The sequence below is a fragment of the Manis pentadactyla genome, chromosome 7 (genome assembly GCF_030020395.1).
Source record: "Manis pentadactyla isolate mManPen7 chromosome 7, mManPen7.hap1, whole genome shotgun sequence".
NCBI classification, from domain to species: Eukaryota; Metazoa; Chordata; class Mammalia; order Pholidota; family Manidae; genus Manis; species Manis pentadactyla.
In genome coordinates this window covers 59,656,091-59,681,283 of record NC_080025.1, presented here as the reverse complement: position 1 = coordinate 59,681,283, position 25,193 = coordinate 59,656,091, and the positions used below count along the sequence as shown (strand labels likewise).

Here is a 25,193-nt window from a genome sequence, read left to right as displayed (position 1 = left end):
AAAGGTGGAACTCACAGAAAGTGTGAAAACCCATATAAGATTTTATTCTTCTGAGAGTCGAGAGGGTTAAGTGGAAATGCCGAGTGAAAGGCCATTGAAAGACACTTTTTGCTTTTCTTACTCTTCAGTCTCTATTTGTAAGACTGGGCTTGCATGGAGCCACAGCCTCATCTGAAGATACTACATCCCTCCAGGGTTTATCTTATTCTCTCCATCTCAGAGAGACAGATGGAGAAAGGAAGAGAGGCAGACAGACAGAGAGAGGCAGGTGGGCAGAGACACTGATACTATAAATGGGGATGACATTATAAAGACTGGCAAAGGTTCTCTCAAATGCCTGTTTTCTGTGGTTAATCTACAAACACTCAAATATTTCCTTGTAAAGGAGGAATAAAGCACTATTAGACATGCCATCTCTAAAATCCTGTCTAACTGCCTAGCACGAGAAACATTATTCCAGCCTCCTCCAAGTAGATAGCACAACACAGGGTTTCTGCCAGCTGAAAATGTGACCTTGCAGCACCGATTCAGCTGGCACTTTGGTGTGGACTTCTCTAAGCTCTGAACACCTCATTACCACCAATCCAATCCTTTTTTCCAATTCAATGCCCTTTTTGTTGTTCTATTGACTCCTCAATTCTCTATGTTCTATTGACTGCATTCCAGTCCTTCCCGTGGCACCTCTGGCAAGTGCTTGCACTCCGCTGGGCACTGTGCCTCTGGTGTGCTCTTCCCGTGTCTTGTGTATCGCAGCTGTACCTATGTGTGCAGTGGATAGCACTTGGAAATTTGTTAAAAAGGTTTTTCTTTCTAGTTAAGCAAGACTATCATTCCTTCTCATTGCAGCTCTAGGGCAGTGTGTCTACCAAACTGTAGAAGACAGTCCTGGGGATTCACAATGTGAGACTCCATTGGGGGGTGACCAAGGCCTTTTGGGTATGTGAGTAATCAAGCTCCTGCATGTGGAGAATTATTAAGCACTATGGAAAACGGTATGATCCTTGAGTCCCATTCTCTCTCTGAGTCAAGAAGTGGGTAGTAGCAACTGAAAGTAGAATTTCCTCAAAGTCTATTTGCCCAAGAAGAAATGACCAAGTCCTCTCACTGGGTCATCCTTCTTTTGTCTCTAAAAAGTCTTACTTAGCTGCTCTACCTGAACTAGAATAAGAAATGTTCTTGCATCTTAAAAACAACCCTGTGTTCAGTGTAGACACTTTCAGGCTTATGGCAGTGGGATTATATGCATGACACTGGTTGGGCAGCATGTGGTGATCAGTGTCACTGGTGAGACACGAGGCCCATCTCCAATGCCTAGTGACTCTGACCTAGCCCGAGCCCTGCCATCACTGTGTCCACTGCCTGGACGGATGGCTCCTTCACAGCCTTTCCTCCTGGCAAACTCAGAGCCAGTTACCCTCACCTCCATTCACCTCAAGCAGTGCTTCAAAGGACATACTGGCCCTTTCCTCACTCATAATTGTTCTACCTGTAAAGTATTAGTTCCCCACACCCCAGCTCTGACCAAACGCTACCATTCTTGCAGTTCTTCTTACTTCACTCTCACCTTACTGTTTATTCATTATCTATTTATTCAACAAATACCTACTGACTTCACAAACTTATTCAGCTCTCTGATTCCTTTATTTCCCTTGCCAACCCCCATTCCGAGGACCCCCCCCAGCTTCAGTTCCTTTCCCAACCAGTTCATATCCGCTGTGCATTGCACCATCTAGGTTCGCTAGCTTCAAAGCAGGGGAACAGAATGAAGACAAGGAGGGCGGAACCTAGTGTACCGGGGCAAAGGGTGAGAGGAAGGATGTATTGGAGGCAGCGCACTGTCCACCAAAACCACACTTCCCGCAACACAACAGAATTGTTCCTGGAAAGCAGCTGCCCCATGTAGACCTCTATTTTCCAGCATACGCTCCCCCTAGACCCCAGTGTATCCAGGCTAAGATATGTGACTAGTTTTGACTCATGGACTATGAATGGAAATGATGTATCATTTCTGGGCCAAGACAGTTGAGAAGTAGTTACACATTCTTTATGCTGTTTTCTCTCCAATCAGTTGGAAAATAATAACCACGGTGACCTAGGAAGCCCTGTGGAGACAGCAGAGGCTCTGTCAGTCAGCCATTCCCTGAGTAACTAGAGCAGGGTCTCCACGTTGACCAGAAACACCCACAAAGGGCTGATACACAAGTGAGGAAACAATTCAATAGTTCTAAGCACTGCATTTGGGGTATGTATGACAGCACCCAACAATTCATTAAAACATTTAAAGGATGAAAGCAGAGGCAAGAAAACAATCATGGAGAGCACACGGTATGTGCTGGTAGTTTTGCCTCTGTGAATTGCTCCCAGTCCTCTCCACAGCTATGTGAAGATACATCCATGTTACAGACTTGTATTAGGGAACTTGGGTAACTTTTTATGAGATCACAACCAACTCTGCTTGAGTCTGTTTTGTTGGAGTCTTTAAGAATTACACAGGACTGATACATTTGTGATATTTTGTACTTTGGAATTCATTAGATATCTGAAATATTTGGAAGAAAAATTGTGAATAGGGAGCATAAAATCTGATTCAATAATTTTAAACAGAATTTAAAATAGGTTTCTATAGTAAACTTGTTATTTTAAAATGTAACTTAAAAGTTTGCTTTTGTTCCACACTCTGACCAATCACCCGATAATGCTTCACAGTGTCGGTCCCCCACCTCAGGCTGCCACTTCTCTGCATACCTCTTGATAGGCCTTCATAAGTCTGCTCTGCTCCCAGCATGCTCTCCTTGATTACGTAAAATATGCCAGGAACCCAAATGCTATCACTCTGGATAATCCAAGTGAGCAAATGCTGCTTACATCATGAGGGAAGGTATAAGGGACAAGAAGAGAGGGCGAGTTGAGGCCAACAGAAAAGATGCACCAAAGGGAGGGCAGGAAAAGTGGGGGCAGGACAGTGGAGAGAAGAAATGGGCGATTAAGGGAAGGATAAAAAGGCATTAGATAATTGAAAGAAAGGAGCAATCCACAGAAGCAGAGGTAGAGAAAGGAAGCAAAAGCACTGAAGGGGATTAAAGAGAGGAGTTTAGAAAAGAAAGAAAAAAAGAAGTGGCACAGGACAGAAATTTGAAATGGAAGAAAAGAGAAGAAAATAAAAGGAAAAGGAGAGAGAACTAATAAGACACCATGCCTCTCAGCCTGGTGTGATCTCCTGCTGGCTGCTGAACATCCTCCTCTCTCTTGTCTGTCCTCCTTACTGCCCCAGGGACCCATCTCTTTCCCAGGGATTGGGCTCAAAGAATGTCACATATTCATCTCTGAGACAGGCCTTTCTCCAACATAAAAACTGTACTGGTAAGTGTTTCAATTATATATAAGGTAGTTAAAGGTTTGAATTCTTAAAATTTCTGGGAACAAAAACCTGTTTTAAAAAATTAGGTTTGATCACCTATTCCATTGCTTTAAAAATGATTTCAATTTGACAAATCAATGCAGCCCTCAAGGCTGTAATTCATTTTGCTTATTTTTTTCATGCCTCAGCAATAAAAATTAGCAACTAGTTTAAAACTAAAATCACTAAATCTTGCCAGCATAATACTGCATTTTTTAGCACAGACTATCATTCTGAAATTAAGATCTTTCAGGAAATTCCTAGATGTCTATAGGAAAAAACACAGTTCAGAATATACCTGCCATCAATCAATCTCTGTTTAGATATATAACAGGAAAGCTGATGGCTTAGCCAAAGGGGTCTTTAGTTTTGAGCCCAACATAGGAATTTCCAAAAAGAAGAGAGAGACTCTGGGGCAGATTTCTGGAGCCTTCTTGGCAGGCCAGGGGGATCTTTCTGCACAGCCCAAGTGCCTGGGCAGAGGAGAGAGAGATGTTATATGTGATAAAGGAAGAAATTAAGATTTCCCCCTTTCTGCTCCCAAAAGCTGTGTTCACAGGTGACTCCATGTGAGGATGGAATACAGGGATGCCAGCAGTCAGCTAGAAATGAGCCAGAGGCCCACCCCACACCCCATATATACCTATAGGATGCAGAGTCCTCAGGTGGGGTCCAGAACATTAGAACCTCAGAAATGTGAGTATCCAAGCTAAGACTCTTCTCTTTCCCTTCATGTTCATCTCTATCTCTAATGGTTGATATCTTTGTAGGGCAATTTTCATATAGAAACACTTCCATACTGGATAAGAACAATTGGAGAAACACAAAAAAGCACTGAAATATGGATATTGATAAAAGAACTTATACAAATCAACACCAAAAATTATCTGATTAGAAAATGGGCAGAGGACCTGAACAGACATTTCTCCAAAGAAGACATACAGATGACCAACAGCCACATGAAAAGATGCTCAACATCACTAATCATCAGGGAGATGCACATCAAAACCACAATGAGATGCCACCTCACACCAGTCAGAATAGCAAATATCAGCAATACAAGAAATAACAAGTGCTGGCTAGGATAAAAGGGAACCCTCCTACACTGTTGGTAGGAATGTAAAATGGTACAGCCACTATGGAAAGCAATAAAGAGGTTCCTAAAACTAAAAATGAAAATATCATAAGATCCAGCAATTCCACTTCTAAGAATTTACCCAAAGAAAACAAAATCATTAATTCAAAAAGATATATGTACCTCTATGTTTATCACCTCATTATTTAAATATCCAAGATGTGGAAGCAATCTAAGCATCATTTGATAGATGAATGGATAAAGAGGATGTGGTAAATATATAAAATGGACTATTACTCAGTCATAAAAAATAATGAAATCTTGCCATTTGTGACAACATGGATGGACCTAAAGAGTATTATGCTAAGTGAAATATTAGAAAGACAAGTACCATATGATTTCATTCATAGGTGGAATCTCAAAAACAAAACAAACGAACAAACAAAACAGAAACAGACTCATAAACATGGAAAATAGACTGGTGGTTGCCATAGGGGTGGGGCTTGGAGGGACATATAAATAGGTGACAGAAAAATATTAGTGAGTATGTTTGGTACCTTGAATCTGGGCAGTAGTTACAGGAGTGTACACACATGTCATAATTCACCCAGCTGTATACTAAGATATGGGCATTACTTTATGCACCTCAATATAAAAAATTATACATTTTTTAAAAGAAATATGGATATTGAGTGGTTACTCACCAAGTCTAGAAGTGTGTATCTTTCAAAGTGGTGCTTTAGCTGAATAATAAGTTATTACATGTTCTCTGAGGGTACTTAGTAGTTATTGAAACTGTAAATGTTCAACCTCATATGCCAAAGATCAAATATATATAAATATCTGAACATAAATGCACACACACACTTAGGCAGCCACTCTGTTGGAGGGACCTCTTAAAATAGTGAGTGTTTTCCAAAGTTCTATAATACCGCAACCCAGCAGAGAATATACTTTTTACTTTACAACCAAGGACACACAAATATATACTTAAACAACCAAAAAATAAATAAAAAATCATGAAAAAACATGTACCTTTGTCATGATGTGTTGAAACATTAACAAAAGAATATTACATATTCTAAGGCTATGGCTCATCAAGACATAGGAATTATATAATTGCTAAGTAAATAGGTTGTGATTCCCCATCATCAGAAAAGCAGACTAATAAAACGAAATAACACAAGCACACTGCACTGATTCTCTTTCCTTCATTCTTTGAAGACAGGCTACTGTTAGGTAGGGCTGAAGTCTGAACGTAAGGGACTAAATTATAACATTAAAATTCCTATTTCAATAACACTTCCCAAACTTTCAATGTGTTAAATGTGTGTGTACAAGGATTAAAATGTTATCACTACAGAGTTTTCTTTATTCATTTTCATTTATTTTTAGCAAAAATATTCTTCATTTCCACCATAATCTATGAAGCCATAGTTTTTTACCAAGCATTCTATCATCTTGCTATTTTTTGAACAACTCAACATTTTATTATTTACAGAACTTCTAAATTCTACAAGTTTTTTTTACCCACAGTATTTTCTTCACTGTAGTAAAAATGTTTTGATAAAAATATGCATTCATAAAGAAATAATTGAATTTTTAGCTTTTATCCAATGATTAAAATACTCTCCATACAAATGGAATTTTAAAACACTTAAATCTTTAAACAGTGTGTATTAAATGCATACCACTACCCACTCACTCATTACTCTAAATGAAAAAATTAAAAATAGGTTTGAAAGCATGCTATTCTTTAATAAAAATGTTAACTTCTTAAAAAATGGCTTAATGTGTTTTCAAATACTTTTGAAGAATAACATATTGGTAATTCCTGCATTAATAAAAACAAAGAAAACTGACGCTCAAGTTATTATTTTCTTCTTTGTGAATCTCCAGCTACCAGTTTCATGCACTCAGGCCCTAACTCTCAGCAGAAAAACACAGAGAAGTCTGTGGTCCGATTTCATGAGGATATTTTAAGGCTGAGAAAACCCATGTAATTATTAAGATCAAGAGGAAAGCAAATTAATGAAGCCTCAAATCTTATGTATTAGCAGTGGAGTAGCAATCAGCAGTTGGTGTTTTAATATTTAGAGCCAAAGATACATTAATTCTTTAATGAAATGACCATCCACTTTAAGCACTCCAATGCTAAGCCAAGGTCACACAATCTTTACTTCACTCATGCTCTACTCTGGTTCAACAACATGATCTTTACAAAGTGTGTATATTATTGATTTATTTCACAAGAATACTTCATCTGTAAACTTTCTTGACCAGCATTAACTTGGCACCAACTCATCAGTTAATTAACTGTTAACAGATTCTTCTAGATATGACTACTACACAGATATTTTATCTTCCTGTTAATTGGTAATTATGCACTGGCAAGAAAAACAGTGTTTCTTTCCAATTACCCCAGAACTCAGCGATTATCTAAACTTGGCTAATTAGCATTAGATAGCTGTACATCTTCTGGGCAAATTGTGTTTGATAATCCCTATTAAAATATACATGGTGGTTGTTGACTTGTAACAAGACAAAAAAGTAGCAGTTCAAAGGGTATTAGATCTAGCACGAGGCAAATGTGGGCCTATTAAAATTTCCCCAACTGCTGTAATGAGAATGCCGAGGGTCATTTTTACCTAGTTTACCATCTGTTTGATTTCTGGCATGTGTCTCCAGTGTGAAGGGAGTGTCCTGAAGCCTATTTGGTTTATCACAGTATAATCCGGGAGTCTAAAGCAATTTCAGTCGTTTATAAAGTGGCACATTAAAATCAGAAGCTTACACATGTGGAATGAAAAATCTGAAGCATAAAAATGATGCCATATAATGGAAAGTGTCCTGACTTTTTTAAAACAAGCAAGCAATGCTTAACAAGAAACTTTCGCAAGTAATGTATGTTAGTCTAGTATCTGCTTTCTACTCACCCAAATGTTAAGGAGATTGAAAAATAACTACTTTTTAGGCTCCTTCACCTGGAGCACACATTAAAAAAAAAAACAAATTTGCATTGGGGCAGGCAACGGTTTCCTTAGATAGGACATAGAAAGCAATAACCATAAAAGAAAAAAAAATTTATAGAGTCCACTAAATTTAAAACATCTAAGCATAAGATACCATTGAGAAAAAGAATAGAAAAGTCACTAATGGGAAAATATGTTCACAAAACATACATCTGATAAAGGATGGGTACCCAGGATATATTAAAGCACCTATAACTCAATAATAAAAGACAACTAAATTTTTTTAAATGGGCATAAGGTTCAAACAGACACTTGACAACAGTGGCCAATAAGCGGCCAAAAAGTGCTGAACATCATTAGACAGCTGAGAATGCACATTAAAACCACAATGAGATAACACCCTATCACCACCAAAGTGGCTAAAATTAAAAACACTGACAACACCAAAAGTAGGTGAAGATGCAGAGCAATTGCAACTCTAATAGTATGTTGGAGAGTTTACAAAAAGGTATAATCATTTTGGAAAAAGGTCTGGCAGCTTCTTAAAAACAAGACCGAGCAAAGCCACCACTAAGCATTTATCCAAATAAAATGAAAACAGAATCACACAAAGACTTGTACAAGTATGTTCATCATATCTACAGAATAATAACCAAAACCTACAAACAACCCAGGTATCCAGCAATAGGAAAAGGGAAAAACAAAGGAACACTACTTAGCAATAAAAAGGAACGAACTACTGAAAATGCAACATGGATGATTCTCAAAAATACTATGTTGCATGAAAGAAGCCTTATACAAAAGGATATACATTACATGACTTCATTTGTACAAAGTTCCAGAACAGGCAAACTAACCTATAGTGGAATAAAATCACAACAGTGGTTGCCTCTGGCAAGTGGGAGTTTCAGTTGGTGGAGAAGAGGCATGAGGGAACTTTCTGGGCTGAAGGTAATGTTCTATATTTTTATAAGGATTTGAGTAACAAGTTTGTACATTTATCAAATCTCACCTTATGTATCTCTAAGATTTGTGCATTTCATTGTATACAAACTTTATATGTGTTCACTTTGTAAACTTCTTTCAACTTTGATGCATGATTGATATTTTCATAATGGAATACTAAACAATAGATTGAGATAATCAAATCCCTATCAAATTACTTTTTAAAATAACATCATTTCATTGATGAGTACCTACACATAATATAAAATCATGTAAATATAGCTGTGATAGCATTTCTTTCACCAATTTATTTGGTCACATCTGCTCTGCACATGGGGGAGTAGGTACCACTGTTTTTTGTGTTTGATTTTTTACACTTCCACAAGTGTGCTTCTCTGGTGTGTTCTTATATGTGTGCTTATCTAGTATGTGCCCCCAAATCTATTTATTCCATTTGACCTTGTTATTATCCCAATATAATTTTATTAAATGTTTTATAAACTAATAAAAAATGTACATTCCTAAAAAGAGATTTGTTTAGATACACACTAACTAGAATGCTTTGGACAGACTTGAAAAAATGAACTAAAGAAATAAATGTTGTCTTAATTTATGGTGGAAAAGGTACCTGTAAAAAATTACAAAGTAAAAATCATAAATATCTAGAATTTTTCACTCAGATTTTTTCACAAGTCTCTTTATGTTCTTGCTTCATATTAAAAACACTAAAACTGGAAATGAGGTTTATGTGGAAAAAGCCTAGAGGAACTCTAATAATGGACCCATATTTAAAGAACAGTCCTTAGTTGGCATCTGAAAACTGGCAAATATACTACCCAACTATCCTATTTAATATCAAAACTCACACAAGTACTCCCAGTCACCCTCTTCCTAGCCTAATCCTTCCCCATATTATTGAGCCTTTTAACAAACTATCTTTATTCATTCATAGAAAATAAACAACAAACATGTCTAACCAATTTCTTTCAACTGACTCAATACCAGTACTGACCATGTCAAATAAGAGGGTAACAGTTTCTTTAGTAAATGAGTGTGTGTGTGTACACATGTAGTTATATCAATTGTACTATAAGCATTTCCTCATGCCATTAAATATTATTCAAAAATATCATTTTAATGGCAATATATTATTCCTTTCCATTAATACTCTAACTTATTTTATCATTTCCCTCTTATTGGACAGTTAGATTATTTCCAAATTTTTCCATCATAAGTAGAGCTCTGGTGAGCAACAATGTACATCATCCTTTGTCTGCATTTCTGTTTTTGTTTAAATTTATAAGCGATTTGCCAAAGAACTGTTTTAATGGCTTTGTTTACATAGTGCCAAATTGCTTCCTAGATAACCAAACCAATACACACCTGCATCAACAATAAACACTTATTTTCTAGTATTGATACCAGAATTAAGTAGACATGATTTTAAACATCTTTGCCAAATTAAAAAAAAATTTTAATTCAAAACATTCAAGAACTTTGTAATTGTTTTAATTATGCACTTTAATAGTAGTGAGTCAAATATTTTACTCATTTTTATTGGACAATTGTCTTCTTTTGCAAATGGTCTGAGTTTTGGCTACTTTTCTACTAGAGTACTGGGGTACTGATTGTTTTCTTTTGGTTCTATGAAGGCTAAAAGCCCCTTTACACCTCAGGAAAAACTCTTCTTCATCTTTTTGATTTTTTAAATGAGCACTTTTTAAATTCTTTGCTGTCAGAAAAATTAGGAAACAGAGAAAAAACAGATGTTTTAAGATTAAAACAATGCTTCCCATGCAAAAACAGACTGTGCAATGCAGTTCTGAAAGGAAGTAAACAGGTGTTTCTTGGAAAAAAAAAAAAAGAAATCTATGTTACCATAAATTTTTTCAGATATCTCATTATGCTCTTCTTAAAAATCCACAATATGAGAAAGCATATTAAATGTATGACTCAACAATAGAGTGATAAACCAACTTTTAAAAGGGGTAAAGGCCCTGAAAGACATTTCTCCAAAGATATACAAATGACTGAGAAACACATGAAAAGATGTTCAACATGATTAGTCATTAGAGAAATGAAAATCAAACCACAATGAGATACCACTTCATATCTACTGTAAAAAAACAAGAAGAAAATAACAATGCTGTGGAGGATGTGGAGAAATTGGGAGCTCATATATTGCTACTGGGACTGTAAAGTGGTGCAGCTGCTGTGGAAACCAGTTTGGCAGTTCCTCCAAAAAATTAAACATAGAATTACCATATGACCCAGTAATTCTACTCCTAGGTATATAATATACCCAAGAGAATTTAAAATTCATGTTCACACAAGAACCTTGTATATACGTGTTCATAGGAGTATTATTCATAATAGCCAAAAGTGGAAAGAATCCAAGCATCCATCAACAGATGAATAGATAAAATACAGAATATCTATACAATGAACTATTATTCAGCCATAAATAAAAGTGAAGTACTCCATTCTTCAATATGCTTCAATATGGATGAACCCTAAAGATATGCTAAGTACAATAAGCCAGCCACAAAAAAACACATATTATATGATTTCATTTATATAAAATGTCCAGAATAGGCAAATCCATAGAGACAGAAAGTAGATTAGTGGTTGCAGGGAATGGGAGGAGGGGGGATCTGGGACTGATTGTTGATAGTAACAGGGTTCTTTCTGAGGTAATGAAATTTTTTTTGAATTAGTGATAAAGTTTGCAGAACAGAATGAATCATACTAAGAATCAGTGAACTGTACACTTTAAAATGGTAAGTTTTATGTTATATGAATTGCATTTAAAAAAGAATAAATAGCATACTAAGGACTCCAAGAAGTACTGTTTAACTTTGTTTAACCAGCATATTTCCAGCTTCTTTATACTGCAATACTCTTTTCTATTAACATATCATGAGACCCTAATGTTTACAGAAACAGTGTGGGAAACACTGCTCTAAACACAACTTCTTGAAATTCACTCTAAGATGTGGCTGATATCATCTCCTTGCTGAAAAGGGGACAAGAAGAGAGAAAAGAGAGTGGGAAGCCCAGGGGCTTGAAAGATGAACTTCATCAACTTCATAATTATCCTAGAACTTGTCGTTTGTCCTAATTCTGTAGAAATGGAAAACCAAATCTTAATTGAGTTATTTTATTAGTAAAAGATTTCTTTCCATTTTTATTATTGTTGTAGAAATGCTGTTGGATCATATAGGTTAAAAGTCAGGTCAAAAAGTATCTTCTCATAATGCAAATAATTAATTCTTTTAAAAAGAAAACAAGGATAAACAAAACGTCTTCCCAGAGCATGATCTCTGATAGTTCCATTTATTTTACTTTTAACTTTCTATTTACTAGAGTTCATGTGGAGAGGAACTTTACTGAAAGAGAATCAGAAATAACATAATTAACTAGATGGTAACAACAAAATGGTTCTGATGTATGAAAATATCTAAGAAGAAGAGCAGAAGGGGAGCTTAGACTGAACTTTTACCAAAATATTAACAGTTTTTTCTGCTCTGTTTTCCAAAATGTCAACTCCCACACTATCATGAATCTTTCCATTCAGACATTCAGAGTCCTGAAAACAGTAATTTAGTTGTGTGCTTGCCTCAGAGAGCAGCCTACGCGTCTTTTAGGCTACATGCAAAACTCAGCATCAGAGGGTTGAATAGAAGACAGAAGACAAGAGTGGAAACAGAACTGGCATTTGGTAGTGCCTTTTATTGGACTCCTACATCTATTTTCAAATTCATATGTTGCGTTCATAACTATTTTTTAGGCGATACTAAGAATTTACTATTTACTATTACTACCTTTTTAATACTTCAAAGATTATTATCAGAATGATTTCTAGGAAATAATAACATTACATAATTATTCTAAGTTGTTCTTAGATTTTACTGCCAGGAAAGAAGAAGCCAACTTTATCCAAGAGTAGTTGGATACCCAAAAAAAGGACTGGAAAACTTCAAGAGTAAACCACATTAACAACAAAATGATTGCTAGTTCCAAGTCAACACTGGAAGTTTATTCCCTTAACCATATACTTCGATCTTGCCGCCCACTAAAATGGACAGTCTGGCACACTCTGTAAAGTGTCACTCTTGTAGAAAACAGTACTTCTTACCAGCAAAGACCTACAATTTCTAAGTAGTTTTTAAAATTATTATGTAAGAAAAAGAGAGAAAAGTATTCCAGATTCTGTTTTTACCAAGTGACCTTATAAGACCTTATGTACAGAAACATATTTTTTCAAAATTTTTAAAAACTTTGGCATGTGAAAAAGTGCCCCCATATAATAACCTAGTGCTCTATGCTTATTTGTTCACTGCTCAGTCTTTAAATACCTTCTTTAATAACAGAAACAAGGTTTCATTTGCCAATATATTAGTCTTTTCATAAATAATTTTTTATCAATAACAGACAAAATTATAACAAAATAATTTCAAAAATCATAACATACAGCATAGTGGCAACTAAAAATGTTAATTTCCTGACATTCTTATTTATGAACAACCAGCTTACTGTTATTCTGAGCACATGGATTTGAGCAGGAATAAGGAACAGAAAGCAACTAAAACAACTCCTCTTCCTTAGGAATACATTTTTAAAGTATCTACAGTGGTTCCTAGGCACATATCTTACCAGGGCTAAGTTCCTCTGTCTAGAATCTGTAGAGTATCCAGAGAAAACTGACAAGTAAATTATTAAGGAGCTATTAAATGGATGAATTTTACGTGTATTTTTTTTTTTTGCTTAAAGGAAAGGAAACAAGACCTAATTACTTTTTTAACAAACACTTACCATTTCAATTGTGTAAGAAATTATATTTAAAAAGTGTTAAAGTTAAATCAAGGATTATATGTATCTGTCAGCAATATTCATAATCATCTCACTTGATGTCATCTTAAAATATGTTCCCAAGAAATTAGAATCATTATATGACTCTGTGGTTGTCATTTTTTGGACAGATCTAAGAGATGAAATAAGAACTTAACTATCAAGTATCATTAAGACATCAACCTGCCCTAAGATATGAGCCTGGATAATCTCTGGAAGTTCTTTCTAGCCCTTGATGCTACAGAAAGCACTTCATCAATCACTCTCCTATCTGAGGCACTGTGGTGCCTGCCACCTCTAGGAAAGAAAGGGACAATGTGATAGGCAGGATAATAAATGTCCCCAAGGTCCCCGATGATAAAATTTACATATATTTGTATAGTTTTGAGTATATGTATATATGTGTACACTTCCAGATACATAAATTAGATTCAGAAATATCCTCAAATTAAAGACAGTTTAATTCTCTCTCATCTATACCTATACACTTGTGCACATACATACATGCACATGAATTCTCTAAGATATCTTTATTGATTTATTCATTCAGAAATATTTATTAGTGTACTTGCTATGTGTCATGAGAGTGAAAATGACTAGACCATTTCTTGTACCCAAAGAGGTGTAAAGGTTTTTAAACTAGTAAACCCCACAGATTGTTAGAGACGCCTGGTGGAGAAGAGAGAGAAGGAGTAGAGAGCTCCAGAGAGGTGAGGGCCATGTAGGAACACAGAGGAGGGTCATACAGGCTCAGTAGGGGAGGTGAGTCAGGGCAGAGGCTCCAACGGTGGTAGGATGTTTGCCCAGCAGACAGAGCCAGAGGGAATTCCAAGCACTATGGACTGGGATTTTGGAACCATGTGTGGATTGTTATGACTGGTGCATGGGAGTATATGTGTGCATGTGGTGGGAATGTATGTGGCTCTAATGGAATAGACAGAGGCTGGGGACAGGCAGGACTACAGAAGAGGGGGCCTTTTTTCCATCAGGGTTCTTTTGGTTGTAGTAGAAACCATCTCAAGCTGGCTTGGGCTGCAAGGGGAGCTTAATGAGAGGCTACAGAGCCAGGTTTGAATTGGGGCTTTGCAACTCTCTACATGTGACTTTGGGAGTTCCATATCCTGTTCATGCCTCAGGTTCCTTATCTACAAAATCAGGATAATTATAGTAGGATTTTGTTAGGATCTACAGAATTAATACCTGCAAAACACCTGGCACATAGCAAGTGCTGATAAATGCTAACTCTTTTTATTATTGTTTCTTAGATCCCCAGAATACCTGAGCCTGGTCGGAGGAAAGCCTAAAATAAGAGGCTGGGAGGCTCTGGTACCTCAGGCAGCATCCTGTCTGTCTCCTGTCCTTTCCCTGCATGACGTTCCTCTCACCCATGTGGAGGATGGCTGCACAGAGCTCCCAAATGTTCACATGTGTCTTCATCTAACTCATGAAGAACTGGACTGGGATTGATGAGTCTTGATTCCAAACTGCTGTACTAGTAAGTTTTATTAGCTTAACTTGGTCTCCCATCTTGTGGTTTAAAATGAGGCCAAGAGGTTAAGGTAAAAACATGATACAGTGGCCTATCTCCCTTGAATGGCAAGAAAGAGGGTAGAGGAGTAATTCATCTTGATTCCTGCATTTAACCATTTTCAGGGCTGCCTTAGAACAACCTAAGCAGTTTGGATCTTCAGAGGTTTGAGAGCAGCTGATGAGTATATTTAAGGAATTTGGTGGTCCTTTTTCTTTGCATCCTCCTTAAACTTTTTTTTTCTAATTTGCACAGCCCTAACTCCTTTTAAGAATCTGGGAACTGCCAAATGCCCAACCAATAAATAAAATGTAGTATAGCTATATACAGTGGAATATTATTTAGCCATAAAAAAGAATGAAGTACTGATATTTCATAGATAAATGTGAATAAACATGGATGAACCTTGAAAACATTATCCTAAGTAAAAGAAGCCAGCACAAAAGACCATATATTGGATGATTCTAATTACATGAAATAGCCAAAACAGGCAAATCCTTAGAGACAGAAAGTAGATTAGTAGTTGTCAGGAACTGAGGGGAAGAAGGAATGGGGAGCAACTGTTAATGGGGATGAGGTGCTCTTTGGAGGTAATGAAATGTCCTGGAATTAGATAGTGGTGTTGGTTGTATAACCTTGTGAGTATATTGGAAACCACTGAAACATATACTAAAATGGCAATTTTATGGCATGTGAATTATATATTTTTCTAAAAAGTATCTGAGACTGGACATGATGTCAGAACACCTGATTTTAGTTCTCACACTTACACTATCTTGTGTAACAGCCATACTTGCCCTTCCTAAGCCTTGATTCCTTACTTATGCATGGGGGCAGGGGCTGAGCCAGGCCCCACTAAAGGTCCATTTCAGCTTTAAATTCCATGGGTGAAAGCTGGGCACATACTCCCCCTTCAAATTAAAGTCAACCTCTCTTTTTCAAACAATCTGCCACTTGAACAGTCTTCTCATTTTGCTTCCTATTTCAAAGAGAGATATCTCACTCTTTCTGAGTTTTTAGATAATTTATACATTTTTATTTTTTTATTATTTTAAAAATACTTTTAAAAAGTACCTATTTCAAGCATACATACTAGGCACTTGAATAAATAATCTCATTTAATCCACCCAACAATCTTGTGAACTAGGCACCTTTGTTACTGTTAGGAAAGAGTATAAAACCTAAATGTGAATTATTCCCACTAGGATGTTTAAACATTTTAACAGTAAAGTAGTAACGAAGGGCCACGTGGTGGAAGCTGCTCAGGCTGAGGGTGGGGTGGGGGAATTGATAAGGGCCTGGCAATACCTGTTTGAGTTTTTTAAAAGAAAGATATAACTAGCTTAGGCGACGAACGGGAAAGAATGTGAACCCTGTAGTACTCAGCCAATGAGGAACCAGGGGAGGGACTCGCGTACTAGGAGATAAATTATTGGCGCCAATCTCCCCAGGTGTGCCTGCCCACCGGACACCCGATCTTGCAAGACCGTCATTAAAGCCTCGCTCCACTGTTCTCTTTGTCTTCGTGTCCACTTATTGAATTTGGACCAGTGAGTGTGTTTCTCACAGTTACCATCCTCCTTTAACAAATGCAGGCAATGAGATTAAGGGAAGGAAAGTATGTGGCCCAGGTTAAAATAAGCAGAGCTAGGCATGGATTATGAGCTGCCTAATTCCAAAGATCATGTAACAAACCATTGCAGTTGCCTTTCTCTATAAAGTCTTTCATTCGGCCTAAATCTCATGCCCCTCAATATTTGCTTTAGCAATTTGGGGACTGAAAATTCAATAGCTTTATATTCATCATGTCCACTGTTCTAGTAAGTGATTCTTTTTAGTTATATAGGAATTGGGAATATCCCTGAATTCTTTGTTATATGTCAAATACAAAACAGATAATATCATTTTTTAATGAAGATAAGACTGGCATACCCAAATGGAATGAATAAAGACCAAACTTAGGTAAATAGGAAATAGGAAACCTGTTTCCTTAATGACAATTTCATCTTTTGCTGGCAATGCTCCTTGTACCATTGACTAGAGTAATTTGTTTAATTAACCTAGAGTCTTTTTGTTAATTACAGATTATCTTCTATACCCTATGAAATGTCATGCCTTGGAATCCTTCATTATTTTAAAAATTCCTCAAGTATGTTACAAAGAATTTCTTTATAAAGAAACAAACAAAATAAATTTAACAAGATCATTCTGAGTAACTTCATCTAGGCTAGTTAATAAATACCAACACTATACAGGACCCTACTTAATGCAGTGGCTAGTGGCTGCCCCCTCTTTACAGATATTAAGGCCTAAATATATGCATGTATTCGTAATATGTGTGTGTATCTCAATGTTAAGTTCGATGCCTAAGACTGAACTGCAGCTCATGTCCAGAGATACAGGGGCTGTGGTTGTGAAAGGTTCTTAGTTTTAACATGAAGGATAGCCAAAAATTAGCTTGGACAGACCCTGTATTTTTATTTGTAGTGATAATAAAACAAAGAAGTAGCAAAAACTTGCATCCTGGCAATGAAACATTAATATGAAATTAATATGAAAAATTAATATGAAACATTAATATAAAATGAAACAATCTAAATCTACTGGTAAGGAACATATTTTTAATCACTAGTACCCAATATAAGATTAACTAAACTTTCAAGTCTTTCTTAAAGCATTTTAATAATTCGTTTTGAAAACACATCCTCGTTCATCTAAAGTTACTGCCAAATCACATTGAAATAAATCAGATCATTAAGTTAAAAAATTCTAATACCATGTTTTAAAAATAACATTGAAAACATTAAGTTTTCATGTTAGTAGGTTACTCTCTATTAAAAATGTGGCATGATTGAATGCTTAGGAGAAAAAAATTTAAAAGAATCTTGGATCTGTTCACTACATTTCTCCCCAAATTTAGATTTTATCAAATCTGGCCATTTTAAGAGTTTTGTAACTTAAGAAATGATTGGATCTAGGATACCTAATCATTACAGAAAAAAGAAATGAAACACATAGGAAATTACAGAATCAAGTGAACAAGTGTTCAGATAGTTGATGTGTTAGGTGAGCAAAATTATCTAGAAGTTGCTAAGCACTTTTACAAATTTATGCAAGGTCTAACAATTTGAAGTATGGCAGCTACTCATCAGACCTGCAAACCTGATCTCAGATTTTAGAGCTAGAATACCAAAAGTTGAGCAAAATGCTTTTAGAGCCAGAATACTAAATATTGAGTAAAACGCATTTCAGCCTCTCTAAAAGGAACAATTTTGCATGAAAAGATATTCAAGTAGCCCTTCATTGAGTGACCACAATGAGCCTCGAAGATTTACATGATTGAGCTGGAATTCAATGCCATAACAAGAGGGAAACATTTTTTTTCTTGGATGCACAAAGATATATTCATAATTAAACAGCACTCTTCCCTAGGGCAGCATGTTTTCTTATATTGACAAGCAAAATGAGGTATTTGAAATCATGCACTGCTGGCATACAGTCATCTTTTGCATAGCTATTGTTTTACCATATTTCTGGCTCTTAGGCATTTATCTATTTTTGGTCAGTGAGGCATGCATTTTAAAGAATTCTGGGTTTTGCATAAAAGGCTGTAGTTATGTTAATGGAATTACATTTATACAACAGCATCTTAAGAATAATTATGGCCTTATTTTGGCTGGTCATATACACATTTTATATTCAAAGGAGAGTGGCTGCAACTTCAGTGTCATAAGTACAATTAAAATTAACTGTAAGTGGAAAAAGCTTTCAGAAGTACTGTTTTAGATGCAAGTATATGTTTTACTTCGTTTTATTCACTTTAGCTAGTTAAACATATTCACACACGAATCCTATGATATGTTGGGAAAATGCCAAACAAATCATGTTTGCTTAACATTCCATCAGTTAAGTCAGCCTAATAACAGATTATGTATTCAGTAACTCTTCTGTTCCACATTAAAGAATACCACATAATTTTAGCCTGATCATATTATATATATAACTACTAAACTACCAAAAAGCAGCAATTCTTTTACATTTTACCTTCTTGATCATTTTCCTCTACTTTCTCATCTGTGCTCACTCAAATGAAATCTTTTTCAATTTTGTTCTTAAGTTGTAAAGAATATATTAAATAAATCAAATTCTTAAACATTAATGTGTTTTTGCTTCCAAAAGTGACTATTTATATAAAAAGATACTTAACCTCCTGCTTTCTATTCAAAAACATTATTTATGAAGATAACTCTGTTTAACAATATTCAGATAGGTATATTAATAAATTTTGTTTTTCAGGCAATTACCACTATCACATAAGTACACATAAAATCCTTTGGATGTCAATGTAACTTAAAAAAAGATCTCACTTATCTGTCCATGCATATAAAAATCATGTCCTATAAAAATGCCAAGCAACTATGGGGAAACCTAAGCATTTGGTTATGGAAGTCAAACTACCATCAGTGGGCTTTGTGTTCAGAAGCCTCTTCAGACCATCAACCCGTTGATGTAGGGCTGATAGTGATTGGAAAACTAAGTGCAATTTAAACTATTTAGAGGACAGTCTAATTCAAGTGAACTGCCTTTTTACAGCTTTCAGTCACCAAAGAAAATGTCTTGAAGCCTGGATGTCTTTAATAATTTCTGACAATTGCATTGTTCATTTTCTGTTTAGCTTACTAGCTAAAATCTGAGACAATGTACATGCGTTTTATATGTTCTTCCAAAAATGTGTTTACAACATGCTTATGAGTGACATTTAAAGATTTTTTCTCATTTAAGGCCTCCATCTTGGCTAGTTAGTTAGTTGCTTCATTCAGCCAAGTCCTGGCAAATCATCTGGATCTGTAAACCCCAGATTAATTCCATCTGAGAACTCTTTTGCACAACCACATACACACACCCCACAGGAAGAATATACAAGCCCTGGACTGAGGAAAGCAGCTGCTTCAGTTATTAAGATTTGTAATTTTGGAATACTTACATTTGCTGAGTGCTTTCTATGTGCTAAGAGCTCTACATGCATCACCTCTTTTAATCCTCATGACTACTCAGCTTCTTCTGGAGCAAGCACCATTTCGCAGATGAGGAAGCTAAGCTTAGAGAAGTTAAATAGCTTGGCTGGGTCACTGGGTCTGCCAGCAGGTCTGCAGGACTCCACCAGCCACAGTCTCACTCCTCCACATTCTGCTCCCGCTTGGTGCCGATGCCAGTCTCACCAGGATTCCTCTGTCATATCACAACTTATAACCACAGAATAGTCCTTCCACATCCACTCCTGGACGCCGTGCTTTGTTCTCTATGCTGACCCCAGAATGATCTTTCTAAAATAAAAAGCTGTTCAAGTCTCTCCTCAGCTGAAAATTCTAAGTAGCTTCCCCTTCTCAAGATCCTGAAAGGGTCTGGTCTCCTATTCAGCCTTGCCACTTTCCCTCTTGACCAGGTCTAGCCACTGCAGAATTTTCTTTCAGTTCCTCTAGAACATAGCCAGCCTCTCCCTGTCCTGAGGCCTTTTCATCTACTATTCCTACTCCAGGAGGTGTATTCTGTGCCCCACCTTCCACAGACCTGTACCTAATTCCTCCTCATCCTTCACCCCTCAGCTCATCCCACTTCCTCAGGAAAGCCTTTCCTAACTACATCCCATTTTACTCCAGACTAGCTCTAGTTTCTCCATCACATCCTTTCCCAGCGCTCAATACCTTTCCTAGCTAGTCTCAGCAAGACTTGGTGTTACATATTTATATAGTCATGTAAATAATGTCTGTCACTCCTACTCAATTAATGTAGTTGAGTGTTTTTCAAACTTTAGTGTATATCAGAATCACTTGGAGTGCTTATTAAAAATCGATCACTGGGTCCCACCTCCAGAATACCCAGTAAAGCCTGGAACTCTGGGTCAAAGTTCCCCATGAAGCCGAGGCTGCTGGACCCAGGAATGATCCAGTAAGGTGGTTCTCAAACCCACGTAAACATTAGGACCACGTGGGAGCTTTAAAAATTACCAACCCCCAATTCCTGCTCCCAGATGCTTTGGTTTAATTAGGCTAAGGTAGAACCCAGGAATGTCTTATCCCAAATAGTGTATCATTATATTAAAAAAAATTATTTATCTAAATAACTGGATATTAAATCCATTTAACTGAATGTCCTAGACATTTTTATTTGTTCAGTCTACCTACCCTACTCGTGAGTCCTCTTGTAACATAACAGGTTGTGTCATATATATTATGTACATATATATGACTGTAAGCTGACCTTTCCTATCTGCAGAGCACAAAAAGGGTGGGGCTAAAGAAGTGGTATTTTTAGATCTAACAAGAATTTTTTTCTTGAGGATTAGACCTTAGAAGTAGTTACCAAAATATTGTAAAAGCTTATCTGGGATCTTTTAGAAATAGGGCAAATTCTCAATCTCAAATAACTTAACAAGATGGTTAAGTGGCTTCTAGGTTCCTTTAAACCCTGAGGCTGAGAACCTTATCCTGGGCCAGCGGGGAGAGGACGCAGCATCAGCTTCACCACTCGGCATCAGATTGTGAGTCACCTGGGCAGAACTACTGCTGAGATGCAGAGGCAGTGCCCTTTCATATATCAAAAGTAGGTAGAAGTTATTTAAGTTGAACCCATGGCAGCCTTTGATAAGGCAATTCTATCTTTCTCACATCAATGAAGGAAGTCCTGTGTAGTTTTCCAATTTTAGAGAAAGATCAGTGATTTCATTTCTTATATAAACTGTACACTAAATTTGCATTTTTGATGCTGAAAAGGGACTACTTAATCCCAGGTTGGTGTGTTTACCACATATGGGTAAACTAGGAATATTCAAATTGAGAATCGCCTGTGATCACCATGTAGCCTTCTGCTTCTCCCCATCAGAAACCCGCCAGACCCCTGATTTAACAAAAGACTCCCTGTGTTTTAAATATTAAACTGCATTCTTTTATGAGTACTCATAGAATTCAATCATTTTAGCAGTTACTATCTTCCACTTCGTACAACACTTACTAGCTAAACTTAACATGTCACTTTTCACTTACTCCAGGATTTAAAGAACTGTTTCTAAAAACAGGTCACTGAAAAATTGCATGCACAACAGAGTGAATTCCAATTTCAGCAAGCTAAATGACAGAACAGATATTACTTGACCTGCTCAGGACCAAGTGTAATAGTGGCAATAGGTGGGAAAGGATATAAGGATCTTCACATAAAGGTCATGGCTGGCTGCACATTTACACGACTTAATTCCAATTCATTAAATTCCAAGCAAACACACAAAGATCACTTCGGATTATTTTCTCTGAAATAATGTCTAATACTTTTACATTTCAAAAAATAAGGCCTAGTACTGACAATTACTGGTTTCCTATGAAAGGAGAGCTTACCAAATCCAAAAGCATTGGAACCTCCAATGCTCTGAGAAGTCTGAACACTTGTAGATGTATATAGTCCTGTCACCAGCAAGCCATCAAAGAAGGTGCTCGTTGAAATTGTCACTGAAAAACAGGGGGAGAAAAGAACAAAAAACCTCAATTAATACTGCCAGAATAATGAGATACATTTCTGAAGTGTTAGACATTGTCAAAACAATCTTTACTCATTATTAACAAATTATTTTTACACTATTGCCAGTTAGTATTTTTTTTATATTAGAAATTACAGAGGATCAAAAAGAAGCTCAGAACTCCAATGTCTGTAATTGCTGGTCCTATTTTTAGTACATCAGCCCTATCTTTCTGCATTCATTTACACTTTCCTTAGCTGTGTGCAAAATCATCTGAAAATAATGTAGTATTGAATAGCTAGTTTCCCCCACTTCCACCACCACCCCGAAGGCACTCAAAGGCATTGCTGGAGTTTTGGCACTGCAACGAAACACTTTTTTTAACAAGTGTTCCATACTGTGGGAAACAATCTGACGTCGGCCAAAGGAGAACAGTAAGATGCACTGTAGTTTTTATTGTGAGTCTACGTTTCATAGATGAGTCCCCTGAAGCTTCTCAACAAAAGCAGGCTAATTTGCATAACGACAGTGAGCCCTTTTCCTTTTGAGTACAAGAAAGGAAGACCACGGCATGCTTTAAGTTTCAGAACAAAGTCTACAAGAGGAGTTCAAATGGTTTCATACCCAGAAAACCAGGATGTTCCTGGGAAGAAAAGAGTCAAATGAAATGTACCTGTATGCTATTCAGCTTTGGCTTCTGAACATTTTGTCTTGCTCTCCACCCTAAAAAATTATCAGTTTTCTCCTTGATAATACTTTCTTCTGCATTGGTTTTATAAGATCGAGATAATGCCACTTGCAGGGAGCAGTCAGGAGAAGGTAATGTTACTTTGGTAGTGCACAGACAAAGCTGTCCTTATGCTAGGAGGCAGTAAGGAGAATGGCCAGTCCCATTAACTCTGATGAGAATGTTTAAACTCTAGGAAATCCAGTAAGTATAGCTGAATGGTCTGAAACATCTAAATTAAAAAGCATAAAAGACACAAACCCCATACACAAAAGTAAATTCGAAATGGATCAAAGATCTGAATGTAAGTAAGTCATGAAACCATTAAACTCTTAGAAAAAAACATAGGCAAAAATCTCTTGGACGTAAACATGAGCAACTTCTTCATGAACATATCTCCCTAGGCAAGGGAAACAAAAGCAAAAATGAACAAGTGGCACTATATCAAACTAAAAAGCTTCTGTGCAGCAAAGGACACCATCAGTAGAACAAAAAGACATCCTATAGTATGGGAGAATATATTCATAAATGACATATCCGATAAGGGGTTGACATCCAAATTATATAAAGAGCTCACGCACCTCAACAAACAAAAAGCAAACAATCCAATTAAAAAATGGGCAGAGGATCTGAACAGACACTTCTCCAAAGAAGAAATTCAGATGGCCAACAGACACATGAAAAGATGCTCCACATCCCTAATCATCAGAGAAATGCAAATTAAAACCACAATGAGATATCACCTCACACCAGTAAGGATGGCCACCATCCAAAAGACAAACAACAACAAATGTTGGCGAGGGTGTGGAGAAAGGGGAATCCTCTGACGCTGCTGGTGGGAATATAAATGAGTTCAACCATTGTGGAAAGCAGTATGGAGGTTCCTCAAAAAACTCAAAATAGAAATACCATTTGACCCAGGAATTCCACTCCTAGGAATTTACCCTAAAAATGAAGGAGTCCAGTTTGAAAAAGACATATGCACCCCTGTTTATCGCAGCACTCTTTACAATAGCCAAGAAATGGAAGCAACCTAAGTGTCCATCAGTAGATGAATGGATAAAGAAGATGTGGTACATATACACAATGGAATATTATTCAGCCATAAGAAGAAAACAAATATTACCATTTGCAACAACATGGATGGAGCTAGAGGGTATTATGCACAGTGAAATAAGCCAGAAAGAGAAAGACAAGTATCAAATGATTTCACTCATCTGTGGAGTATACGAACAAAGCAAAAACTGAAGGAATAAAACAGCAGCAGACTCACAGAACCCAAGAATGGACTAACAGTTATGAAAGGAAAAGGGACTGGGGAGGATGGGTGGGAAGGGAGGAATACGGGGAAAAAGGGGCATTATGATTAGCATGTATAATGTAGGGGGTGGGGGGACACGGGGAAGGCAGTATAACACAGAGTAGACAAGTAGTGATTCTATAGCATCTTACTACACTGACGGACAGTGACTGTAATGGGGTATGTGATAGGGACTTGATAATAGGGGGAATGTAGTAACCATAATTGTTGTTCATGTAATTGTACATTAATGATAGCAAAATTTTAAAAATTTTAGAAAAAGGAGACATATATCAATAGCATAGTATGACATCATGCTACTCCCAAAATAGCATTGGATGTTGGAGTAAATTACCTTCACATTCTTTAACAATAGCTCATATTTTGAGTGCTGGCATGTAAACCACTCAGCTGGGAATCAAGATGTGTAGTTAAGATGTATTATCTCATTTTATTATCAAAACATCTCGATACAGGGGGTATTATTATTTATTCCCCGGATACAAATGAGGACTTCATGGCACAGAGCAATTAAGAACCCTGTCCAGGATCATACGATATCATCGAAAAAATTTTGATGCTGCTTACCTGGCTTCTGTCCCATTTTCTGTCTGCTCCCCTGGGATCCCAAAGTGGCAACGTGGCCATGGCCAAACCTTTGTTAATAACCTCTTTCCCAGATTATTCATGAGCATGAGGAGTATCTGAAGAATAGGAAAGTGAAAACTGCAGGAGGCAGTTTCTCACTGTTAGCAGAGAGGAAGAGGGCCAAGGGCAGCCAGGAGGTTGCCTATGGGGTGGTGGAAAAAACCCTAGGCCCCATAAGGGATGAGATGTGGGCTCTGGGCACTCATCTGCTCTTGATCTTTCCTCCGCGACCACCAGCTATTCAGC

At 36.8% G+C, this 25,193-nt stretch overlaps 1 protein-coding gene across 2 annotated transcripts in view; it reads right to left on the bottom strand.

The window, feature by feature from the left end:
- RELN (reelin) overlaps positions 1-25,193 on the bottom strand; it is a 482,819-nt gene that overhangs the window by 395,566 nt on the left and 62,060 nt on the right. For both annotated transcript variants that reach the window (XM_057504425.1, XM_036892412.2), the window contains exon 2: positions 22,154-22,264. In XM_057504425.1, the coding sequence (XP_057360408.1) occupies positions 22,154-22,264 (111 nt within the window). The remainder of the gene's footprint in view (positions 1-22,153; positions 22,265-25,193) is intronic.